Genomic DNA, 22664 nt, shown 5'->3' on the forward strand with positions numbered 1-22664 from the left:
TTTTTTTTTGCTCTTTCAAAGTGTAATGGTATAAATGATCACACCTAGGCTGATTAAGAAACATGAGAATTGATACAAGAAACTAAAATATACTGCAGTCCACAAAACCAAAATAATAATAATAATAATGCATTTAAATTACAACCCTGTCTACATAAATAAAAAATAATAACAAATCTATGAACAACACAATAAGAATTCAAAATCTTCAATGTTTTTGGTAACACATGAATGGAGAAAAATGTACAATAGTTCCCCCTAGTGGTTACAATGGACAGCAGAGAATTGATAGTAGGCCCTCATACTAAGAGCCGGTTCCTATACCCAAAATTGCGGTGTTGGCTACTTGAGAGCATGAGACAGGAAAGTGTACAAGACTGTCCCTTCTGAAAAATCCCAAAGCACATGAAATCCACATTAATAACACTCTAACACTGCTTCAGGAACTTTCCAGTGCAGGCTAAATTAATTAGATATTTACTATAACTTGATAGTAAAATGTAAAGTTTGGGAAATTTGGTGTTGTAAAACCTTTATACATTGTGTTTGTTACATAGAGACTGAACAGACTCTTTATTTAAAGAGTATTGAAAATCATCATCATGTGTAAATAAAGCTCTTGCATTTTGTAAGTGTGTCCAATCCGGTTATCAAAAGTTATTCGTACACTTGCGGTCTTTGCACCCACTTGAGCACTTGGGCCAAATACAGGAAATACGTCATGCAAGCAGACAAGGTGTGAATGCCACAAGAGTGGGTATTGGGACAGGCCCTTAATTCTGCAAGGGTATTGGATGACAGGAAGAGGAAATGTCTGAATTCAACACAGTCACTCAACGGAGGAATTTCATTAGTTTAATTTCCTTGATATCTGGACGAAACAGATGACGTGTGCTGGTTAAGATTTCCCTCTTGTAAACCTGATTCATGTTGTTTGGCTCCATCTTGAACACTTTGGAATAAATTAAAGCATTCCGTGTCACTGGAAAACGTCTAACATGGTATTAAAATGGAAGTCATTTATTAAATATACTCATGAACTCAACCAATCAGCATGTTCAGCGCCCAAGTCCCACTCCTAAAAGTTCCTGAACATTGAAAAAGCACTATCTTTGCGAGCAGAGACTTTCTGAGGGGGACATTTTCCCCCAGAACATCATTTAGACCCTGGACCCCGAGTCCCACCCCAAAGTCCCTAGTCCCACGGTCACTCCAAAGTCCCTAGTCCCACGGTCACCCCAAAGTCCCTAGTTCCTGGGGAAAGTTCCTGCGGTGGAAGCATGGCTTAATAAGTCCGAAGTTAAGTTCTTTGATACCCCTTGCTTATTAATTCAGGATCCTGTGATTTCCAGTCGTCTTTTCTCCCTCAGTTCTCTCGGGACAGGTGAGGTCCAGCGTCTCTGGTACCTGTGCTTGTTCTCGACCTGCACTTCCCTCCTCTTCTTCCTCCACAGCCTCCAACTCTTCATCCACACCCTGGAATGTTTCCTGCAAGCTGTGGGTGATGTCGTTTAGACTGCTGGACCCCATGCTCTTGTTTAAAGAGTTCCCGTCCTCAAGCAGCGGCCCGTGCCTCCGGGTGGTCCTGCGGTTTCGGCTGTGGCGTGATTGGTTGCCGTGAAGTGTGCGTCTGCGATGCCATTGGCTGAGAGACTGGTGTGCTTCTGCACTGAGCTGCCGCTTCGCTAGACGAGGCTGGTAGCTGCTGATATAAAAAAGGGCAGCGTAGAGAGACGTAATGTAGTACCCACCTGAGAGAAAGATGGAGAAAGAGGAGCAAGTCATGCACAGCAGTGTGGGAATCTTTATATGCTACACCCTTCCTGGGCCAAAACACCATTAACGGTCATTCATTTGAGTATTCGAATGCAATAAATTAACTTTTTCAAGCAACAAATATATCACAAAAAACTCCATCCACCCACCCGCCCACCCATCCATCCATCCATCCATCCATCCATCCATCCATCCATCCATCCATCCATCCGCAATCCACCCATCTGAATCCACCCACCCACCTATTCACCCACCCATCCATCCATCCATCCATCCACCCATCCATCCATCCATCCATCCATCCATCCATCCATCCATCCATCCATCCATCCATCCACCCATCCAACCATCCACCCATCCATCCACCCACCCACCCACCCATCCATCCACCCACCCACCCACCCAACCATGCATCCATCCATCCACCCAACTATGCATCCATCCATCCATCCACCCACCCAACCATGCATCCATCCAACCATCCATCCACCCATCCATCCACCCAACCATGCATCCACCCACCCACCCAACCATGCATCCATCCATCCAACCATCCACCCACCCACCCAACGATCCACCCATCCACCCATCCATCCATCCATCCATCCATCCACCCACCAATCCACCCAACCATGCATCCATCCACCCATCCATCCACCCAACTATGCATCCATCCATCCACCCAACCATGCATCCATCCATCCACCCAACCATCCATCCATCCACCCATCCATCCACCAACCATGCATCCACCCACCCAACCATGCATCCATCCATCCACCCATCCATCCACCCAACCATGCATCCATCCATCCAACCATCCATTCACCCAACCATCCATCCATCCATCCATCCATCCACCCAACCATGCATCCACCCAACCATCCATCCATCCATCCACCCAACCATGCATCCACCCACCCACCCAACCATCCATCCACCCACCCATCCACCCACCCAACCATGCATCCATCCATCCACCCATCCATCCATCCATCCATCCATCCATCCATCCATCCACCAATCCATCCATCCATCCATCCATCCATCCATCCATCCATCCATCCATCCATCCATCCATCCACCCAACCATGCATCCATCCAACCATCCATCCACCCAACCATCCATCCATCCATCCATCCATCCATCCATCCATCCATCCAACCATCCACCCATCCATCCATCCATCCATCCATCCATCCATCCACCCAACCATGCATCCACCCACCCACCCATCGCATTTTTGTTGTACGGGTAATAATTAATAATTGTTTAGATCAGTGGTACTCAACGGGGGGCCTCCACAAATTCTTATTATTCTTATCAAAGTCTTATTATTTACATTTAGTTATATTAACATAATCATAATGAAATATGCTTAAAAACATTAAAAACAAAGAAGCACCAACTTTCAGCGTGGACAGGACCCACAACACTCCAGTATCAGTGTAATTTACATAAAACAGGGATGATCATGCTGATGTGATAGCAGTTTACCAGTGTGGTTTTGCTAGTTAGAGAGTTAGTGTATCGCTAGCATGAAATTCTTAAGGACCACTTTGCCACAATATAAATCTGTTTGAAAATCAGCAGTTACAGTCAGTGTTGGGTAGTAACTGATTACATGTAATCTGGATTATGTCATTCCACTAAATACTTGTAATTAGATTATATTGCATTTTAAAATACTTGTAATCAGACTATATTTACTTTTCATCGATTACAGGATTAAATGATAATCTCACAATGGCAGTAAATTATTCATAATTATATAATAATTCTTCCACCACGTGCGTGACGTCATAATAATTCTTCCTACTACTTTTTAAAAAATCTTTTAAATTGTCCTTTCTAAAACAAAGCCCACTGTTTATATCAGTTCAGAGGCTCTTTCAGGTTTGTTGAATCGCACACCAAAAACAGCCACTAGTCATGTGACTATCACTGAGAGCTGAGAGCCACACAGCAGTTGATCACAGGACTTACAGAAATAATTTCACTTTGAGAAGTGTTTTCTCAACACTGCAACATTGCACACTGAATCACCTCCTGGCAAACACATTCATTATTATTTGAATTATCACCCAGTGAGTCATTTAACCATGTATTTCTGTTTTTTTTGGAAGGCTTTTGTCTCTCAAACACATTCAAATATACAGATTCACATCATTAGATTTTAATTCACGTTTTAAGTTAATAAGTTAGGTTAATAATAAAATTAAGTCAATAATAATAATAAATAATAATAATATTAAGGCCCCCCTGTGGAAAATATCAAGTTTTAAATGTTGTTTATATGTCTATGTGGTGTTTTTAATATGCTTTAAGACAACCCATGTGCAAATTCATAAGTCGACAACATTGCTGAGTATTTTCTCCTTAAAACTGCAGTGAACCAAAGACAGTCTCAAAAACACGGTTTGAAATCGCTGGTGTTTCTGACGTCAAGCATTCCCGAAAGCATCGTTAGCCAACTATGGTCGCAAGTTCCGTCATTATCAGCAGTTCAACAAGTCGGTGTTTTCCGAAACCTTCCAACGAACATATTCGCAAACAGCATCGCAAAGTTGTGTGTTTGGAACGACAGCTCTCGAGCTGCGGTTAGAAGCATAGTTTCTAGATTGCATGACGTGGACTTAATTAATCCTTATCTTGAGCAAAATAAGCAAGCTGACATTCAGTACAACTGTGTCTTTTATTTAGAATACATTCAAATGTCATTTACGTCTTTGAGTTTGTCAAGATATTTAAAGCACCGAGTTTGAAGACTGCGCAAACGTGCTCTAGTGTGTAAGAACGAGCCTATGAGTGAATCTGGAAATAAAGCGAAATAACTGAGAAAAATGAGAAATATTCCTCAGATGCATGTCTGTAATTTATATCAAAACATCTAGCATTAATTCGATCTCAAACAGTTTCATTAAAAGAAGTTATTACTCCACCACGTGCGTGACGTCATAAACCAACATGGTTGAACGACCTATTTGCGACAATATGGTTTCGGGAAACAGTCGTGACTAGTGGATTTCCTCAACGATGCATCGTACTATGGTAAAGAAGCATCGAGTTACGTCGTTGTACGGGAAACACACCCCAGGTCAACGTGTGATCGTCAACGAGTGGATCTCTGAGCTGCTGTGAGTGAGTGGAGGCGGGGCTCATTTGCATATTCATAGAAACGCGTATACTAAATGAGGCAAGGGTGTCGAGATACATTCAAGCCATTTTAAGGCATGAATAATTGTTTTTTCAAGGAAAAAACGTTTAAATATTTGCTAAATTCCAACTCTTCTGAAGCCATACGATTTAAAGGTATGGAAAAAAAATGCGTAAACAAGAAGTCCAACATATTAAAGGAACAGCATAGTCCATAGTAATGGTCAATGGTATGATTCAGTACATGTGCAATCCATCAATCCAAACAGAAAAATAAGAATGAAAACACATAAGTATAAAGTGCATTTAAGGACACACTTCAGGTTAGTCGCAAATAAAGGGATTGGGATTGTCCTGCCACTGAGATGAATCTGGATTGATCTCTACAGATGATATAGACCCTCTCTGTTCAGGCAAACAGCCATCGATTGAGCCAGAAGCTGACATGTTGGACAGAGTGATGCTCTTTAAAGAGTTACAGTGTTTGCCTTCATCAGGAAACCAACCATAAAACCAGTGGTGTGAACACTGTTGATGAGTGTGGATGTGTGTGTATACCCTACCCTCTCCTTGTAGTTGCATGGGGTCCAGCAGCTCCATCATGTAGTCAGTGTCCACCTGTAGTATAGCTAAATCACTGCGCAGCAACACCCACGTCAGGCACGGGAGGAAATCATCCGCCCCGAAGACCGTTCCTGACATAAAACAATCAACATGTTCAAATCTCCTTCAGCTTGAGGACTCGGGTATTAAAATGTACGAAGTGCCTTGCAGTGATCATAGCTCCATAGGCATGCAGTGCTGGGTAGTAACTGATTACATGTAGTCTGGATTACGTAATCAGATTCCCAAAATTACGGATAAATTGTTATGATTATTCTTAGTTTCACCCTCATGGACTTTTAGTTTGTATCCTTCAGTCACATCTAGGCTATTATTTGTTCTCAGTTTCCCACCACTTGTTTGTCTCCTAGGTTACTTATTGGCTTCTAGCTTGTTACTTATCAGTTCCCTCGTTTATATCACATGTATAAATCCAATCATCTTTGTTTTCACTTAGTATATATATATATATATATATATATATATATATATATAAATATGCCTGTGTTTTAGTTATCATTTGTCGGTTCTCATTAATGTTTTAGTTCAGTTTGGTGTTGTTATCTTTCTGTCAATAAACTCTCACTTTTCTCTTTTATCTTCGTCTTTGCATCCTGCCTACATCACATTCAGCCAAAGTGTGACAATTATATTGCATTTTAAAATACTTGTAATCAGACTTCAGTTCAGATACCTTTTTATTGATTCCATGATATCCTCACAGTAAATTATTCATAATTCATTGATTCTCCCTACTACAAGCAGGTCCCTTCTACTTAGGGTAACACATTTTAATTGTTTTTTATTTATTTAATTTAATTTAATTAAATTTTTGTTTTTAAATAAATTATTATTAAATTAAATTATATATAATTATATATACAATTATATATAAATTATTAAATATGATTTAATTACTTTTCATTAAACTCACGGACCCCAGTCTGAGAAACCCTGACGTAATGTAATATTTAATGCATTTCATGTTGTTGATAACAAGTGGAATATATTTTCTTTCTCTTTGTATGTTTATATCAATATGGTACAAGGTTATCCTATTCAAATCAATGTGATAAACGAGTTAGGTCCAAAGTAATCAAAAAATAGTCAAGAATATATGATTCATCTTAAATGTGTAATGTAATGGATTATGTTACCAACTACAATTTTTGGCATGTCATTTGAAATCAGTAACTGACTAAAAATATTAAGTAATTTTCCCTAGCACTACCTATTGAATTGTTGGTTTCTCAGCACAGGACACATCTCTGTATGTGTGGAATGGGGAGTATATAAACAATTTGAAAGGAAGTGGCAAGTTTGCATTGCGTCTCTACAGTAGTTCACTCACCAGGCTTAGCATTAGCATTCATGCTGTGGTAGATATTCTTGCAGACTTTGAGCAGGGTGTCGACCTTTTTGCTAGGCGAGTAGGCCTCGTGCATTGTGGTCCATCGATGCTGGATCTTCTCCATCATGCTGGAGTCCGGCACCCCGGCTCCGGCTGCTCCCTCCAGCTCCTCCGGGCTCCGGTTCTCCAGCGTGCTCTTGTTGGCCTCTAAACGCTGCAGAGTGCCGTCATCCCTGCGCGCCGTCTTCAGATACACGTACAGGTGAGTGTAAACTGGTTTTAAAGCCACTTTATGCAAGGCAAGCTCCAGCATAGCATCTAAAGGCAGAGAGAAACAACAGATTTGTCAATAAATTTGGTTTTAGTGGAGGCGAATCGATAAGTATCAAAACTAGCAGAACTTTTGCTAAGTGTGAACATAGAAAGCTCTCGTTTATTGTGTAGGCATATCTATTATGGAGAATGGAGCAATTCAATTGGGTTACACTTTATTTTGATGGTCCATTTTAAACATTCTACTAAATATAAGTAACTTTGCAACTACATGTCAACTAACAGTCATTAGAGTATCAGTAGACCATTAGGTTTGGGTTAGTCGAATAAGGCCTTGTTTACATCTGATGTTAAGATGCGTTTTGGTTAATCGGATCACAAGACGACGAGGCAGACACATTCCTGATGTTTTAATCCGTCTCTTTTGTCCACTTTCAGCCACTTCTGTCCTGATTTCTACTAGGGGAGGGTCTATGGGCGGGTAAATGTATGGGCTTTTTCAGATCGTTCGATCTAATGGACGAAATAAGCTCGCGCAATTTACATATGAACGCACAGAACATGACAGAAAAACATATGGAGAGCAGCAGCTTTAGTTTCTGCTCTGACAGCCGCAAGACCAGCCGAACACTGCGAGTGTGTGTTAGAAATCAGGAATGGTGAGAGAAAATTGTTCTTGGTATGTTTTTTGTCTTCACACCAAACTTGTGTCTTCAGCCGACAGTTTAAATCCCGTCTGGCTAGCGCGCCTCCCATAATGTTTACGCATTAGCTCAGTAGGCGGAGAGTCTTTTGCGGCTGTTTGAACACGGTCGAATGCGTTTTCGACTACTTCTGGAAGTGGTGGAAAGTGGACAAGCTCAAAACGTTTTAAAACCCCGTTTACACCTGTATTTAGCGCCGTCCACTTGTGATCCGATCAACCAAAACTCATACCAGGAGTAAACAGGGTCTAAGTTGATATGTAGTTGCAAAGTTACTTTTAGTCAGTAAAATGACTGTTAGGGGAAAACTAGACTTGACAGCTTGACTGGACTGGACTGGACTTGACTAGAAGGGAAACCACACAAAGGGAACATAGATGAACCCTGACAGTTATCTCCTATACATCCACAGGTCATACCCAGCTCAAAATCAGGAATGTCTCCAAAGTTGTCTGTGATGCTTTGTATCTCTGGACAATCAAACAGCGTTTCCCTCAGATTAGTGAGAGCCGAGCGCACGTCCTGCAGCATCTCGCTGGAAGTCACTCCAGGAGCGGCTCCACCCGCAAACCGAGTCTCCTCCACAAACCCCCGGACCGCCTCTGCAAAAGCCCCAGCCCTGCGCTCGGCCATCTCCTGGACGCGCTTGCTCAGTCTGCGCTGAGGAGACACAAGTCCACCTAGAGCCTGACCCACTGCCGAGAGGCGGTTCTTCATCTTATCTGCCAGCTGGAAGCGGGGCGAAGGCAGGGAGGGGCTTGAAGCCGGCTCGAACTCCTCCTCTATGCTGCTGACTGACAGCGAGTCCAGCTCTAAGCAGGGCGGTTGAAGCAGAGAGGGGGGCAGTGGGGAATTCAGCCATATCTTGTCCTCTATCCAGGACACGCGGTGTGGCGACTGGGGGAGAGGGCTCTGAAGGGAGTCTGTGCTTGCTCTTTTTAGGGGGTCTTCCTTGCTGGTGCCACTCGCCCTTCGAAGCACAACTCCACCCGGGGTAGATGGAGAGACTGGTGACGATGATCCTTTGAGAAGAAACAAAGACGTCAATACGTCTAACTTTTCTAACACTTTCTTGCAATTATAAACATTAGCCGCTTTTCCCACCATTGGGCCGAACAGTAATGAATAGTTTCACTTGAGCTTGGTTCAACACGGCACGATTACAAACCGTCCCACAGTGGGGTAACCATGCCCGTACTAGCTGGGCACGAAATGGAACGGTTGAGGTCTGAGTCTGAATTTTCGCATGTTTTTTCGTGTTCGTCATTCGGTGGCTCTGAATTGTCAAAACAGCTCTCAAAATGCTTGCAACGGATGCGAAAAACGCAGAAAATCGAACCTGATCCAAACTTTTTTTTGGATGGGCGGAAGTTTCGGAGGCAGAGTGTAGACGTGATCGACACAACGTGAGGTCGTATTTATTATTTTAACATGCAAAAATTTCGGATGCAAGCATTTTGAAAGGTGTTTTGACAATTCAGAGCTACCGAATGACGAATACGAAAAAAATCATACGAAAATTTCGGACTTATAGTGTGCAAGGACCTTTAAGCAACAAGAACGGTTTGGCCCGAGAGTGGAAAAGCAGCTATTGTTTACTAAAGCTGAAACTATTAAAAATCTTTTTGGTTATTTGAAAATAAGCTGAATTCAAATAAAATATAAATATTTGATGAAAAACGTAAAAATTCTGAAATATTTATATAAAAAAATATAAAAATGACACTTTTTAAACTGAAATAAAAAATGTAATTGAAAACTAAAAATATACAAATAAAAGCTAATTCAAAATACTATAATAGTATATAAATAATACTTGAATTTATATAACTAAAAAAAAAAAGAAAAAAGTCCACCACTACCTTTGTCCTGGTCAAAACTGCTAGAGTTGTCCTCGGCTTGTGTAGATGACCTCGGTTTCAGTCCTCTCCCTTCCCATGCTCGGGTGGTACTCAGCCGCTTGTCTCGCCTCAAGCCGATTGGACGATTGACTGGGCTGGCTGGAGAGTGAGTCAGCCAATCATCCCCATGCTCTTGAAGGTACAAGGGATTGATGAAGCACAGGGCACCATTGGCGGCTGTAACCTACCAACACAGAAATAATTTGAAGATCACGTCTCTATAGAATACAGCCTCAATCATTGGGGTCCAATTAAATCCCAAATTAAAACGAATAGATCCCCATGGACACATTTGTTGTGTTGCTAAATTTCCACTTCCTTGTCCATACCCCATTGGCTGGGTAGATTACTTCAGTCTGCAGTCGGTTGACGTGACAAAAATTGTAGTTAGTAATATCTATTACATTACACATTTAAGGTAATACAATCGGATTACTTTTGAACTAACTCGTTTATCACATTGCTTTGAATAGGATAATCTTGTGCCATTTTGATATGAAAATACAAAGAGAAAGAAAATATATTTTATTAAGTGCATTAAATATTACATTAGACCAGGGTTTCCCAGACTGAGGTTCATGAGTTTAATGAAAAGCTATTAATTAAACCATAAAAAAATAAAACCAATCAAAATGAAACACTTACTAAAAAAGATTAAAATATATATTTTATTTGTTTACCAGCTGGGTGAATCAAAGAATTATGAATAATTTACTGTCATTGTGAGAATAACATGTAATCAATAAAAAAGTAACTGTAGTCTGATTATGAGTATTTAAAAATGCAATAGCAATATAATCTAATTACAAGAACTTAATTTTTGGAATCGTATTACTTAATCCAGATTACATGTAATCAGTTACACAGCACTGGTCATAGTTGCACGCTAAACTGATGTTTGGACTTAAAAACTGATGTTTGCACTTAAAATAAGTCTTGGTTTGACGGATGATGATGGTTTTGATAATGTTTTGTCAGTGTCTAGAAGAGACGTGTTAAATTTCATGAGAACCAGGCAAAGAGGGTTAGAAATGTGGTTACACTTTTGGTTTCACTTTATTTTGAGTCCTTGTAATAACACAAATAAGGACCAAGTAATATTAATTTATAGCATGTACTTACGTAAGGGTTAGGGCTTAGTTTATACTTAGTCACTTGTCGCTAATGCTATCTATGGCTTGGAATAATGGATAATTGACTGTTACTTCTTTTTTTTCTTTTTTTTTCTTTTTTCTTTTTTTTTTCTTAAGCTGGTCCACAGATTGTGAGCAGGACTGGGCTGATTGCTGGATACCAGACTGGTCCACAGAATGTGAGCTGACTTGGGCTGGTTGTTGGATGCCAGACTGGTCCACAGACTGTGATCTGGCTTGGGCTGACAGCAGGCTATCTAACAGTTCCACAAACTGTGGGCTGACTTGGGCTGGTTTTTGGATACCAGACTGGCCCACTGATTGTGAGCTGGCTTAAGTTGGATGTTGGATGTCGGACTGGTACCGTACCGCATGTCGGAGTGGTATCGTACCGCAGATCCCCGTATCCCCCAGCAGGGCAGAACACATATCCCTTCCCTCCCACTAAGTGACATAATTAATCAGCGGGGCCCAGAGAGAATCGAAGTCAGCCGATCGAAGATTGTTAAAAGCAAGCATGGACTCCAAACTGATATGATCCGACAGGTGATTTCTATACTGGTTAATGCTAAGATTATTTTTAGTTTTCCAATTCAAAAGAATAGTTTTCTTTGCAACAGATAATGTGGTGAGGACCATGTGTGCTTTGTCGATCTCCATATTGATATCATTTAAATCCCCTAATATGCATAGTTTTGGGCAAGTAGGTATATTACACTTAAGCCATATTGATAAGTCCTCACAAACCTTAGTCCAGAATCTTTGGACTGGTGTACAAAGCCACCAGGCATGCATGTAATCGTCTGCTGTATTACTTGTGCACTGCATGCAAATATTTGATTGATTAAAACCCATCTTAAACATCCTTTGTCCTGTATAAAAAGTTCTATGGAGGATTTTGTATTGTATGAGTCGTAGATTCAAGCTGTCAGTCATATTAAAGTTGTTTAATATTATTTCTGACCAAAACTGATTGGTGGGATTCAGTGATAGATCCGACTCCCATTTTGCAATTGGTAATGAGATTGTATCATCTATTTTGGAGATGACTCTATATATTTTCGATAGTAGCTTTGGAGTACCAAGGCTCCTGAATTCTGAAACACTTGGTGGGAGTTCCAGGTTTATTTGCTTAAGAGGGAATTTTTTACTTATTACTGCTTTGAGTTGTTGATATTCTAAATATCTGTTATTACTTATCCCATACTGTGAGGTGATTGTTTGGAATGGTAAAAAGTTACAGTTATGGATTAAATGCTCTAAATGTTTAATTCCTTTGTTTTCCCATTGGATAAAATTAATCATATTTCTGTTTAGTGTGATATCAGGATTATTCCATATAGGGGTAAGCCTACATGGGATCATTGAAGAGTCTGTTTTTTTAAGAAATTCCCACCAGGCTGTCAAACAAGTGCTGATGTTAATGCTAACTAAAATACAGAAGATTAGAAATTTCCAGGTTGTCACATAGTGTTTGCTCTATATCCATCCATGTTTCATCCAATGCACTAGGTTTGAGCCATTTAGAAATATACTGTAACTTATTTGCTAAGAAGTAATGATGGAAATTAGGGAAGTCTAGTCCACCCCTGTCTTTAGTTTTCTGTAGAGTTTTCAGGCTGATTCGAGAGGGTTTATTCTTCCAGAGAAATTGAGAAATGTGTGATTCTAGTGATCTAAACCATGTATAGGGAGGTTTCGTAGGGACCATAGAAAACAAGTAATTGATTTTAGGCAAGATCATAATTTTTATGGTGGCAACTCTACCCATGAGTGAGATGGGTAAAGATTTCCACCGAGCAAGATCGTCTTCTATGGTCTTCAGTAGTTGAGTGTGATTTAACTTTAATAAATCTGACAATCTGGAAGAGATGTTTATGCCAAGATATCTTATATTACCTGATTGTAATGCTATATTGGATGGCCCTTGAAACCTACAATTAATCGGTAGAACTGTGCTCTTTGACCAGTTAATAGAATAATCGGACAAGGATGAGAACTTATTGATTAATGAGATTGATTCAGAGAAAGATGTACATGAGTTCTGAAGGAATAATAAAACGTCGTCGGCATAAAGGCTTATCTTATGTTCATTCTTTAAGGACCACACACCTTTAATATCCTGATTTTGCCTGATTGCCATTGCTAAAGGTTCTATAAAGATGGCAAAAAGTGATGGGGAAAGAGGGCATCCCTGCCTAGTGCCTCTCTGCAGATTGAAGCTAGGAGAGGTTTGATCATTTGTCCTAACTCTTGCATTAGGGGATTTATATAAGATCTTAATCCAGTTAATAAAGGTTGATCCAAAGCCGAATTTACTTAAAGTAGCTAATAGAAATTTCCAATTAAATCTGTCAAAGGCTTTTTCCGCATCCAGAGATACTATAATGGTTTCTAAATTATTAATGTTGGAATAATCGGTAACACTTTACAATACGGGTGCACTAATATGCATTAATTCATGTTTAACTAATGCATAGATAATCATGAGTTAATGTATGATTCATTAAGCACTAAACCATTAATTAATGATTACTGCATCAGCAACTAATAAAGAGTCTATATGATTAATAGATTCAGTAATACACAAATTGCTATTAATTCAATGTGTCATTGTGTATTAATTCCTTAATAACCTATTTTATTAACTAATAGTGTAAATTAATGTGTTAATTACCACAATTAGTCAAAGCTATGCACTTCAACTACCAGTTGTCTGCTTTAATTAATCATTAGCTAATGATTTGCAAAGGTATCATTATGTTATGACTTTACTTGTTGAGGCACATCATTATTAACTAGTCATTTAGTAATTGTAGTAATTTACACATGAATTTGCACTAACAATGAAGTTATTAATCATGTATTAATGCATATTAGTGTACCTGTATTATCTGGAAGTTGAAATACAAGGCTTTGGCTCATTCTGGAAATTAAAATATTAATTAACACTATTAGTTACAAAAATGAGTTATTAGGGAATTAATTCACAATTACATATTTAATTAATAACAATTCATGTATGAACTAATACATTAACCATACAGACCCTTAATTAGTTCCTAATGTGGTAATCATTAATGAATAGCTTAGATAATCATTAGTTACACATTAATTCAGTATTATCTGTGCATTAGTTAAGCATGAATTAATGCTTATTAGTGCACCCGTATTGTAAAGTGTTACCGAATAATCTAATAAATTAATAAATCTACGCATGTTTGTAGAGGAATGTCTGCCTTTTATAAAACCCGTTTGGTCAGGGTGAATTATACAAGGGGTTATTTTCTCTAACCTTCCTGTTAAGGTTTTGCAGATTATTTTAAGGTCAACATTTATCAATGATATGGGGCGATAGCTAGTTGGTAATGTGGGATCTTTGCCTGTTTTTAACAATTGACTGTTACTTCTACAGAAAGTAGATGTGTGTAACAGGTTTTTTTAATAAGTTCAATACGTAAAACAATCTATAACTTTGTAGGTTTGCTTTAAGTTACTGATTACCTCAGTTCACATACAATTCAAATCCAGAAATTAGAATCTAGAATTGGAATTTCAAAGCATTCTCAGTTCTGAATCACTTATTTGAAGGATTAGTTCACCTCAGAATTAAAAGTTCCTGATAATCTACTAACCACCACATCATTCAAGATATTCATGTCTTTCTTTCTTCAGTCGAAAAGAAATGAAGGTTTTTGAAATGAAAACATAGCAAGATTTTTATATATAAAATATATAGTGGTCCATATAGTGACTTCAACGGGAACCAACAGTTTGAAGGTCCAAATTGTTTCAATGCAGCTTCAAAGGTTAAGAGAATAAGAGTCTTATCTAGAGAAACCATCTGCCATTTTCGAAAAAAAAAAAACCAACAACATTTATATACTTTTTAACCAAAGGGCGTCTTGCACTTAAATGACAGATGGTTTCTCTAGATAAGACTCTTATTCCTCGGCTGGGATCGTGTAGAGATCTTTGAAGCTGCACTGAAACTGAGATTTGGACCTTCAACCCATTGGTTCCCGTTGAAGTCACTATATGGAGAAAAATCCTGGAATGTTTTCCTCAAAAACCTTCATTTCTTTTCGTCTGAAGAAAGAAAGACATGAATATCGTGGATGACATGGGGGGGTGGGTGTCAATTATCAGGAAATGTTTATTCTGAAGTGAACTAATCCTTTAATACTGAACAAATATAGTGAAGTTGAAACCATTAGAGAAGTAAAGCAGAGCTCAGTGTCACCTGTATAGTGCACAGGACGGTTTCTGGCATTTCTGCTGTGCCTTGTGTTTCTGAAGTCATACTGTTAGCCTGCAGATCTGAGGAGGGGCACAGCCAGGTCTCTGGAAGTCAAACACACACAAAACCCTTAAAACGGAGAGAGTCTGACTGACATAACAGCAGAGTTATAGTGTAGTGCATCAAATGGTGCATGACAGGGCAAGTACTAACTTGGACCAAGCAGAGGAACAAGGTGATCGGGTTGATTGATAATGGTGTAAACCCACGAGGGAACCAACAAACAGACAGGCAAAACATCCCTGAGAGAAATGTGAGTGGAGCACATGCCAGAAGAAGGTTACAACAACACATTATTTATACAGTTTAGCACGTATTATAATCTTTGGTGTAAGGGAAACAAGGAGATTATTAATTCTCTTTGAAGAGCATTGACTGCAACTGTTTGCCCCATAAGAGATGTTTAGTATAATTTACTATCTAACACAGCGGTGCAGTATTTCCTGTGGTAACACTCCTGTTCTCAAGCAAAACAGGTCAATAGTTGCTAGATAATCATAAGTCATCCGCACCTGCTCAGTGTGTAGAAGTGCAGCAGCTGAAAGAGATCAGGAAAAGCCAGGTGTGACGTTGTCAGTTGAAGCGCTGTGAAAGAAAGACTCAGTCAGACTTGCGCTATGAGTCATTGAGAGAAACTGGACAAACTAGTTATGAACTTTAAAAGAACACGGATGTGATGAGGAAGTAGGAAGGCTGCAGTGTTCATTATGTCAACCAGAACCGCGTGCACAAATAAAGAAGAAAGTACAGAGAAGAGTTTACTGAACTTCTCATGTACATGATTTGCACATGGATTTGCACTTCCCATGTCTGTTCGTAACAGGAAATGTAGAACACCTGCAGGCTTTACATCCGTATCAGCTTGTGCATTTCCTTTCGTGCAACATAAAACATGCTCTGAAGTCGTTCTTTCATATCTCAGGAAACTTAGCTTGATGCTTCCCTTATAAAATCATTTATAAAAAAACAAAACAAATGGGACAGTAGTTGATATACAGTATACACCCATAAAATGTGGACAGCGTAGCTCAAATGTGTAATTTGATGTTGAGAACACCCAGCCTGCAATAGTTGTCATTTAACCATCTAGGTTAACTATAGAGTAACCCACTTCTAGACAAAATAACATTTAAATTTGTTTACATGTCGTTTTTGCCAAAATAACTTGCGAGATGTACGATATTCCATCATGTAAGTAAAGTAAAGAGTGATTACAAGGTGTTTGGTTTCATTTCTTCACTCATTTCATTTCTTTGTTATCTAATTCTAATTGTTAGTCTATTCTTGAGTGATGGTTTAGACGACTATTAAATTTTCACTGACAGCTCAAATTTTGCCTAGTTTTAGCCTAGACATGTTTGGACATGTATCAGGCGTCTTTTAAATGCAAAATTGCTTGCTTGGCATGTTGATCATGTTTGAGTTCATGTTGAAATCTGATTTTTGTATCAACAAAGACAATAGAATAACAAAAGACACATCTCTCGTATTGTTTTGAATGGAGAAAAGTGCAACGCTCAATATGGCGGAATAAGTCCCGCCTTCTAAATAAGAGCCAATCGCGCATTGATCCAGCCTGAAAAATGTCATTTTCTGTCATGTTTCGAGCATTTAGAAACAACATTTATGAGACAGTTGTTGTCAGATTTCATTGGTGATTTCAAATAAGAAATTGAATCGTAAGCTTGACGAACAGTTTTGGAGAATTTGATGTTTCCCCATTCACAGACACATGAGCTGCACTTGCACGGCCGAGAGGCGTTTCAAAGATGGCCGCCGAGTGAAATGACTTGTCTTAAAGGGACTTTGGTATCAGTCAAGGATGAACGCTGTTTCCAGTACCTGTTCCAGTGGTTATGATGGGGAATTCTTTGACCGGCTCATCGCTGTCCGCTACAGACAAGCACAGAAGCTGGTCTTGAGACAAAGACCCTTGGACCACCAGGAAACTCTGTGCAAAGGAACAGATTATTTCACTGTTATGCGAGTTTAATGAAACTGTTATATTGAGATCATTGAGGATTGAACATTTTTAGAGAATATTGTATCATGTTTTGCACTCATGTGAAAGAGTGACACAACCAGCTTTGACATCAAGGAAACGCACACTTTGTGGGTAAGCTCTCTCACAAGAGGAAGTCAGTGCGCACACAAGTTGGGTGCCAAAAAAAAACACCCAAAAATAGATGAGCGTGAGAGCTACTGAAGTTATTTGAGTTTATTTAGTTTATCGAAACCAATGATGACTAATGCTTCTAACAATATTCACAGGTTATATGCTTTTTTAGAGTCTATGGTTATATGTCATTCAAATTCACTCCCTAAAATATTAACAACAAGAACCCTCTTAGGAATTTGTTGACCACAGGGGAAGTGAAATGAGATCTTTGATCATTTTGACATCACTCACTATTTATACAGAGTAATATATAGTGCAGGACTATAGGAGTATCTTCCACAGCTTTGAAATCGCCTCGGCACAGACTATCAGTGTTAGCAAACATTTCTGAAAAGTTCAACATTGGATCCTTAGAGATTCTGCTGAGTCCGAGAACCCCCAAAAAACGAAAAAAAATTGATTTTTTATTTTTATTCATTCTTTCTTCGGATCCCCATTAGCTTCCACATAGTGGTTGCTAATCTTCCTGGGGTTCACAAAGCTAATTTATGTAGATCTTGTATTATTTTTAATCATTACATGTTAAATGAGGATTTTTAACAGCACCCACTGCACAGTTGACACAGTTGACGATGAACAAAGTAAATGCTTGATTATTGACCATTCTGAATCAGCATATTGTAAATAACCCCTTGCATAAATTGTAGAATAGATCTTACCTTTCAATACGGTGGTCCTTCAAGACACCAGTGCTCTACTCTCTCGCTCTCTCTTTCTCTCTGCCTCTTCTTAAGTACACTTGCAATCATGCTTTCTGCACTCTTATCTAACTCTACTTCTGCAATTGTCCGCAACATAACGACAGTTTAGTCCATACAAAAACTTATGCTCATAGTGCTGGTTAGGTTAGCAAACCTTAATAAGATGATTTTTTAAGATATTTGTATTATGGCACATGTATAAACAGACGTAAGTCAATCATTGAATAAACTTCTCCCCAATAGTGCGCATAAAACTAGTATTTAGACAAAGAAACGGCTTTTATCAAACAGGGTCAAAGTTCAGAAAAAGGGAACAGTGACTTTCCACAATAAAAATAGCATCAGTAATGCAAATGCATTAAACAAATGTGGTTTGTACATGGTTTCACCAAGTAAATCTGTGTTCAACATTCCAATCAACCAATCAGATTTGAGGGACAAGTTAACAGATCATGTTTTAGGCTTATAACCAGGGTTAGGTGCTTCTACATCGGTGTAAATTTACTATCATTTACCTCGGATTTTAGGGATAAGTTATGGGTAGGGATAGGGTTAGAGGTATAGGGATAGGGTTAGGACTAAATTTTGATCCAGAAACATGTCTTCCTTGCCAAAATTACAGCAAATTGTTTTAATAATAAGACATGAAAAAGAGTTATTAACAATTAAAGTCTAGCTTTTATGGAATTTGAAGCTAAACATTTCAATGTAAATGATTGGATTGTGCATTACATTTCAAGTCACACTAAAACTACTTGACTGTTTTTTTTTATTGACAATATTATGGTTTACTAGACCTACTGTTGAAACAGCTAAATGACTGATTTAGCAAGCATTGCAAAAAGGGAAGTAAAGGCACCCACCCCAGAAGGTCTGCCCCACAGAGCGGCGTGCGCCCCATGGCTGTCCCAGGGGCTCTTGGGAGCCCAGGCCTCCTGACACAAGCGCAAGCCTTGCAGTAGACTCAGGGTTTTGGTCTGATCCCCGAAGACCCCGTTGGGTACCGTCCTGGCAGCATTTTGTCTATGAGAAATAATAAAAGTGAATAAAAAATAATTTTACTACAAAAAAAGAACATAAAAAAATGCATATTGAACAAAATGGTGATTTCTCACCTGTTCCCACTGGTTGTGAATTCATCTTTAAACTCTTTCATCATCATTGCACTGGACCTCTTCAGGAAATCTGTTCCACAAGGTCTTCGATTTTAAATATGTTGCTGAAACCCTGTTGATATTTGGAAAGAGAGAAACAAAAGAAATTATGAAATATTGTTTCTCTCCAACCCCACATCCTTTCATTTGTATGTCTTTTTGTTCACTCTTTGTCATAGTTCCTTGTTAACAGTTGAATGTGTTTTATCAGCAGTGAAATCTAAAGTCTAAAAGAGTTTTTCTTCAAATTTAGGGGAGGAGTTTCATCTGTGAAGTGCAACTTTGAAAACAGAGGCCATGTGTGCTGTGACAAAAAGAGCGACTTCTAGCTTGTTGAAATACATATTCACTATCTTGGACACAAAAAAATTGGACACACCAGCTCTTTGCTACTTATTATTGCTATTTGTCACATTTTAGAATAATAGAAAAGTTATTGAACAATTGCACTTTATTTTACAGTACATGCACTTACAGTGTACTCACCCAAGAAAGAATATAAGCTCTTACATTGGATAAGTTTGGGTTTAGGAGTAGGTTCAAGGTTAGTAGGTTTAGGTTATTAACTAGTTACTTTAATAAACAGGACTTCAACATAAAGTGAAACCATTAAAACAACACACATATGGGAATTATGTGATCAACAAACTGTTTAACAAATTACAAATATATCATATTTTAGATTATTCCAGTGTAACCAGTATGCCTTTAGGGATTCTCTGAGCACAATAAGTCATATCCCGGGATGTTTTGAACTGTGAAACTGATGCTGAACAATTGTTGTCTGTTTTTTCTTCACTATGTACTTTGATTAATTGATTAAAACCCTTAATGGTTAAAAATGGATTTGTATTAAACTATTTACAGATCTTAAATTTGTCTTCGTAACAAACTGCCACCGTAGTTTATACTTTGGATGATGACGAATGGATAAATGGTTAATTTCGCTCACATGTAGGCGTTCTTCCATTTGCTTTGGTTTGACAGCTGGAAGATACATTGCTGAGTTTCCCATAACTATAAACAATGAGCACACATTATTTTGAATTCATTGGGCGAATGAAACTTACCATTAATAGCCACTGCTGTAAACTCAAATTTGACTTTCATAAAAATCTCTCACATTGACCTCCTGAGTACACACACACACACACACACACACACACACACACACACACACACACACACACACACACACACACACACACACACACACACACACACACACACACACACACACACACACACACGTTAACACACATAACCAATGCAAGCTTCATATATAGACATAAAACAATCATTTAAATGGTTTTGCAGTAAACATTTTTTCCCAGGGTTTTTGAAAACATCTTGAATGTCGAGTGTGATTGCTTTTTCCATATACAATTTTTAGTATTTAGTTATCTGTAGAGGATTACGTTTTTGAGAAATTTGTCCAACACTGCTACTTTATTTAATTGGATACTTGTGCCGCAAACTATCATTTTTTGTCAGCCCTTTCAGCTGTCAACTCCTCTGTCATCAATAATAACTGTTTGACAGCCTGTCTTTTCAATTTATTCTTAATCCATGTTTAATGTCAATATTTATAATAAATATTTTTCATTGCAGTGTGTATTATTTTTTATATCTAAGGCTTTTGACATTTCTATAAAAAAAATGGAAAAAGCATGTGATTTCTCCCAAAAGTGTAAGCAACAGTAAATACATAAGTCCTTGATAGGCTACAGTACATAAACTTGAAATTTTTTGTCCCATGTCTCAAGAATAAGTTGATAAATATGCATTAAAAGTAACACTCTTGGAATGATGCAAATGAATGTCTTTGCTAAACTCACATGTGGTGTCTTCAAAATGTCCTCCTACATGAAGAAAAGACTGAACATCTCTGAAAGCTGCTTCAAACACCTCCAGCCACTGCAAGTTTGCGCGTGGAGTAATCGAGACTCCTCATTACGAACCTTTTCTGTACTTAGTCATGTCACCAACAGTGAGATTCACTTTTGGTCTGTGACATACATATAAACGTTCAATTTCAGTCACACTAAAGATCAGTATCAGCTTTGATAAGAGTGACAGAACTCTTGATGATGCCCTTTGTGTCTCTCACACCATAAGCTCCACCTACTTTCATTACTGTGGTAAACCTCACTGTGACAAACTTTAAGTGAAAGTAAGATACATCAGAAAGATTATATCTGAATGAGTGTTACAGTACCAAGTACATCAGTCCAGTTCCATTTTAGTCAAGTCAGCAGTTAAATGTCAAAGAATTAATTTCCTTTTATAATAATTGAGTTTAAGGGAAGACAGTGTAACAACTGGGACAAATCAGACACAATTATTTGGTATATGTACCAAACAAGCTTTAAAACTCACGCTGGGATCTGTGGTCCCATCCCCCCGGTGAGGGGAAGATGGTCTTGGTAACCGGGACAACGATCAGATAAGTTGGTTTTATTGCTGTTAAAAATGTGGTCACATGTTCAAGACAGAGACAATGGGGAAGACAGCCTTTAATACAGACTTTTACTGATCTATAAATGAACATGAAGAACATTTTGCGAATGATTTACTGTCTTTTGTAATGTCTTTTAATACTATTATTTTGTTGATGCTGTGTATTTTACAATAGAATCAATGGTCACCTATACCATGTTTGGTCTCTATAAATTGGTACTTTGCAGATCGAAATGATTGTGTACATGATATTTCGATAGCTGTGCAACATTAGTATTACCAGAATCTTTCTTAGTTTCTTCATCAGAAACAAATCCAGCTGACATGCAAATGAGCATGCTTAAAACAAAGATTCATAAATCAACCACAGAGGAAGTTTCCCGCTCGGAAATTCCACCCTTCTCATTGGTCAAGCAAACCCGGAGAGGTGGGGCCTTTCTCAGGCTTTATTAGAGACCAATTCACAGTGACTCTCTCTCTTGTTTCCTGCTGGTTGATGTCTGTGGGGACCCCCACCGGAGCCCATGGGCCCCAGCAGGCTGTGACCACGGCCTGCTATGCTTTCACTCTCCCAACAGAGTCAGACTGTAGTTTCTTCAATCCAACTCAGAGGAAAACTGCAACTTTGCCATTACTGAATGGGCAACCATCAACTCTGACACCCGACTTCCTCACTCTTTGGCCTTCTCTGTTTTGTTCCGGGTGCTGTGCTGTCCTGCTTGAGTGGACTGGATGAGCGCCTCCCATGATAATTAGGTTAATTATCTAAATGTGCTTCTCCCGAACTTTGTAAATAAAACATCATATCTTTATCCCACTGAAGAGTCTTAAGTTCTCTTACGAGAGGTTCTCTCGTATTGCGTAAGTTTAGCTTACGCTACGGGAAAGATTCATCTTCTCGAGATATTGAAGCCAAAAAATTATCCTTAATTTTGTATTCATTGTCAACACAGTGCAGCAGCTAGCAGACCT

The 22664-nt window shown here is 38.7% G+C and overlaps 1 protein-coding gene across 1 annotated transcript; it reads right to left on the reverse strand.

Moving 5' to 3' along the window:
* Positions 1–1214: 1214 nt before the first annotated feature.
* On the reverse strand, positions 1215–21323 carry rinl (Ras and Rab interactor-like). The gene is made up of 12 exons (XM_056241631.1): positions 21071–21323; positions 19194–19305; positions 18942–19101; positions 17041–17149; positions 15711–15783; positions 15352–15440; positions 15142–15242; positions 9727–9949; positions 8284–8886; positions 6888–7205; positions 5497–5628; positions 1215–1751 (listed from the first exon to the last, which is right to left on the reverse strand). The coding sequence occupies exons 2-12, from the start codon at positions 19238–19240 to the stop codon at positions 1327–1329; spliced, it is 2280 nt and encodes a 759-aa protein (XP_056097606.1). The 5' UTR covers positions 19241–19305; positions 21071–21323; the 3' UTR covers positions 1215–1326.
* Positions 21324–22664: the final 1341 nt, after the last annotated feature.

The sequence above is a fragment of the Rhinichthys klamathensis genome, unplaced genomic scaffold (assembly GCF_029890125.1).
Source record: "Rhinichthys klamathensis goyatoka isolate OS25496 unplaced genomic scaffold, OSU_Roscu_1.1 h1tg000657l_1, whole genome shotgun sequence".
Lineage (NCBI taxonomy): Eukaryota > Metazoa > Chordata > Actinopteri > Cypriniformes > Leuciscidae > Rhinichthys > Rhinichthys klamathensis.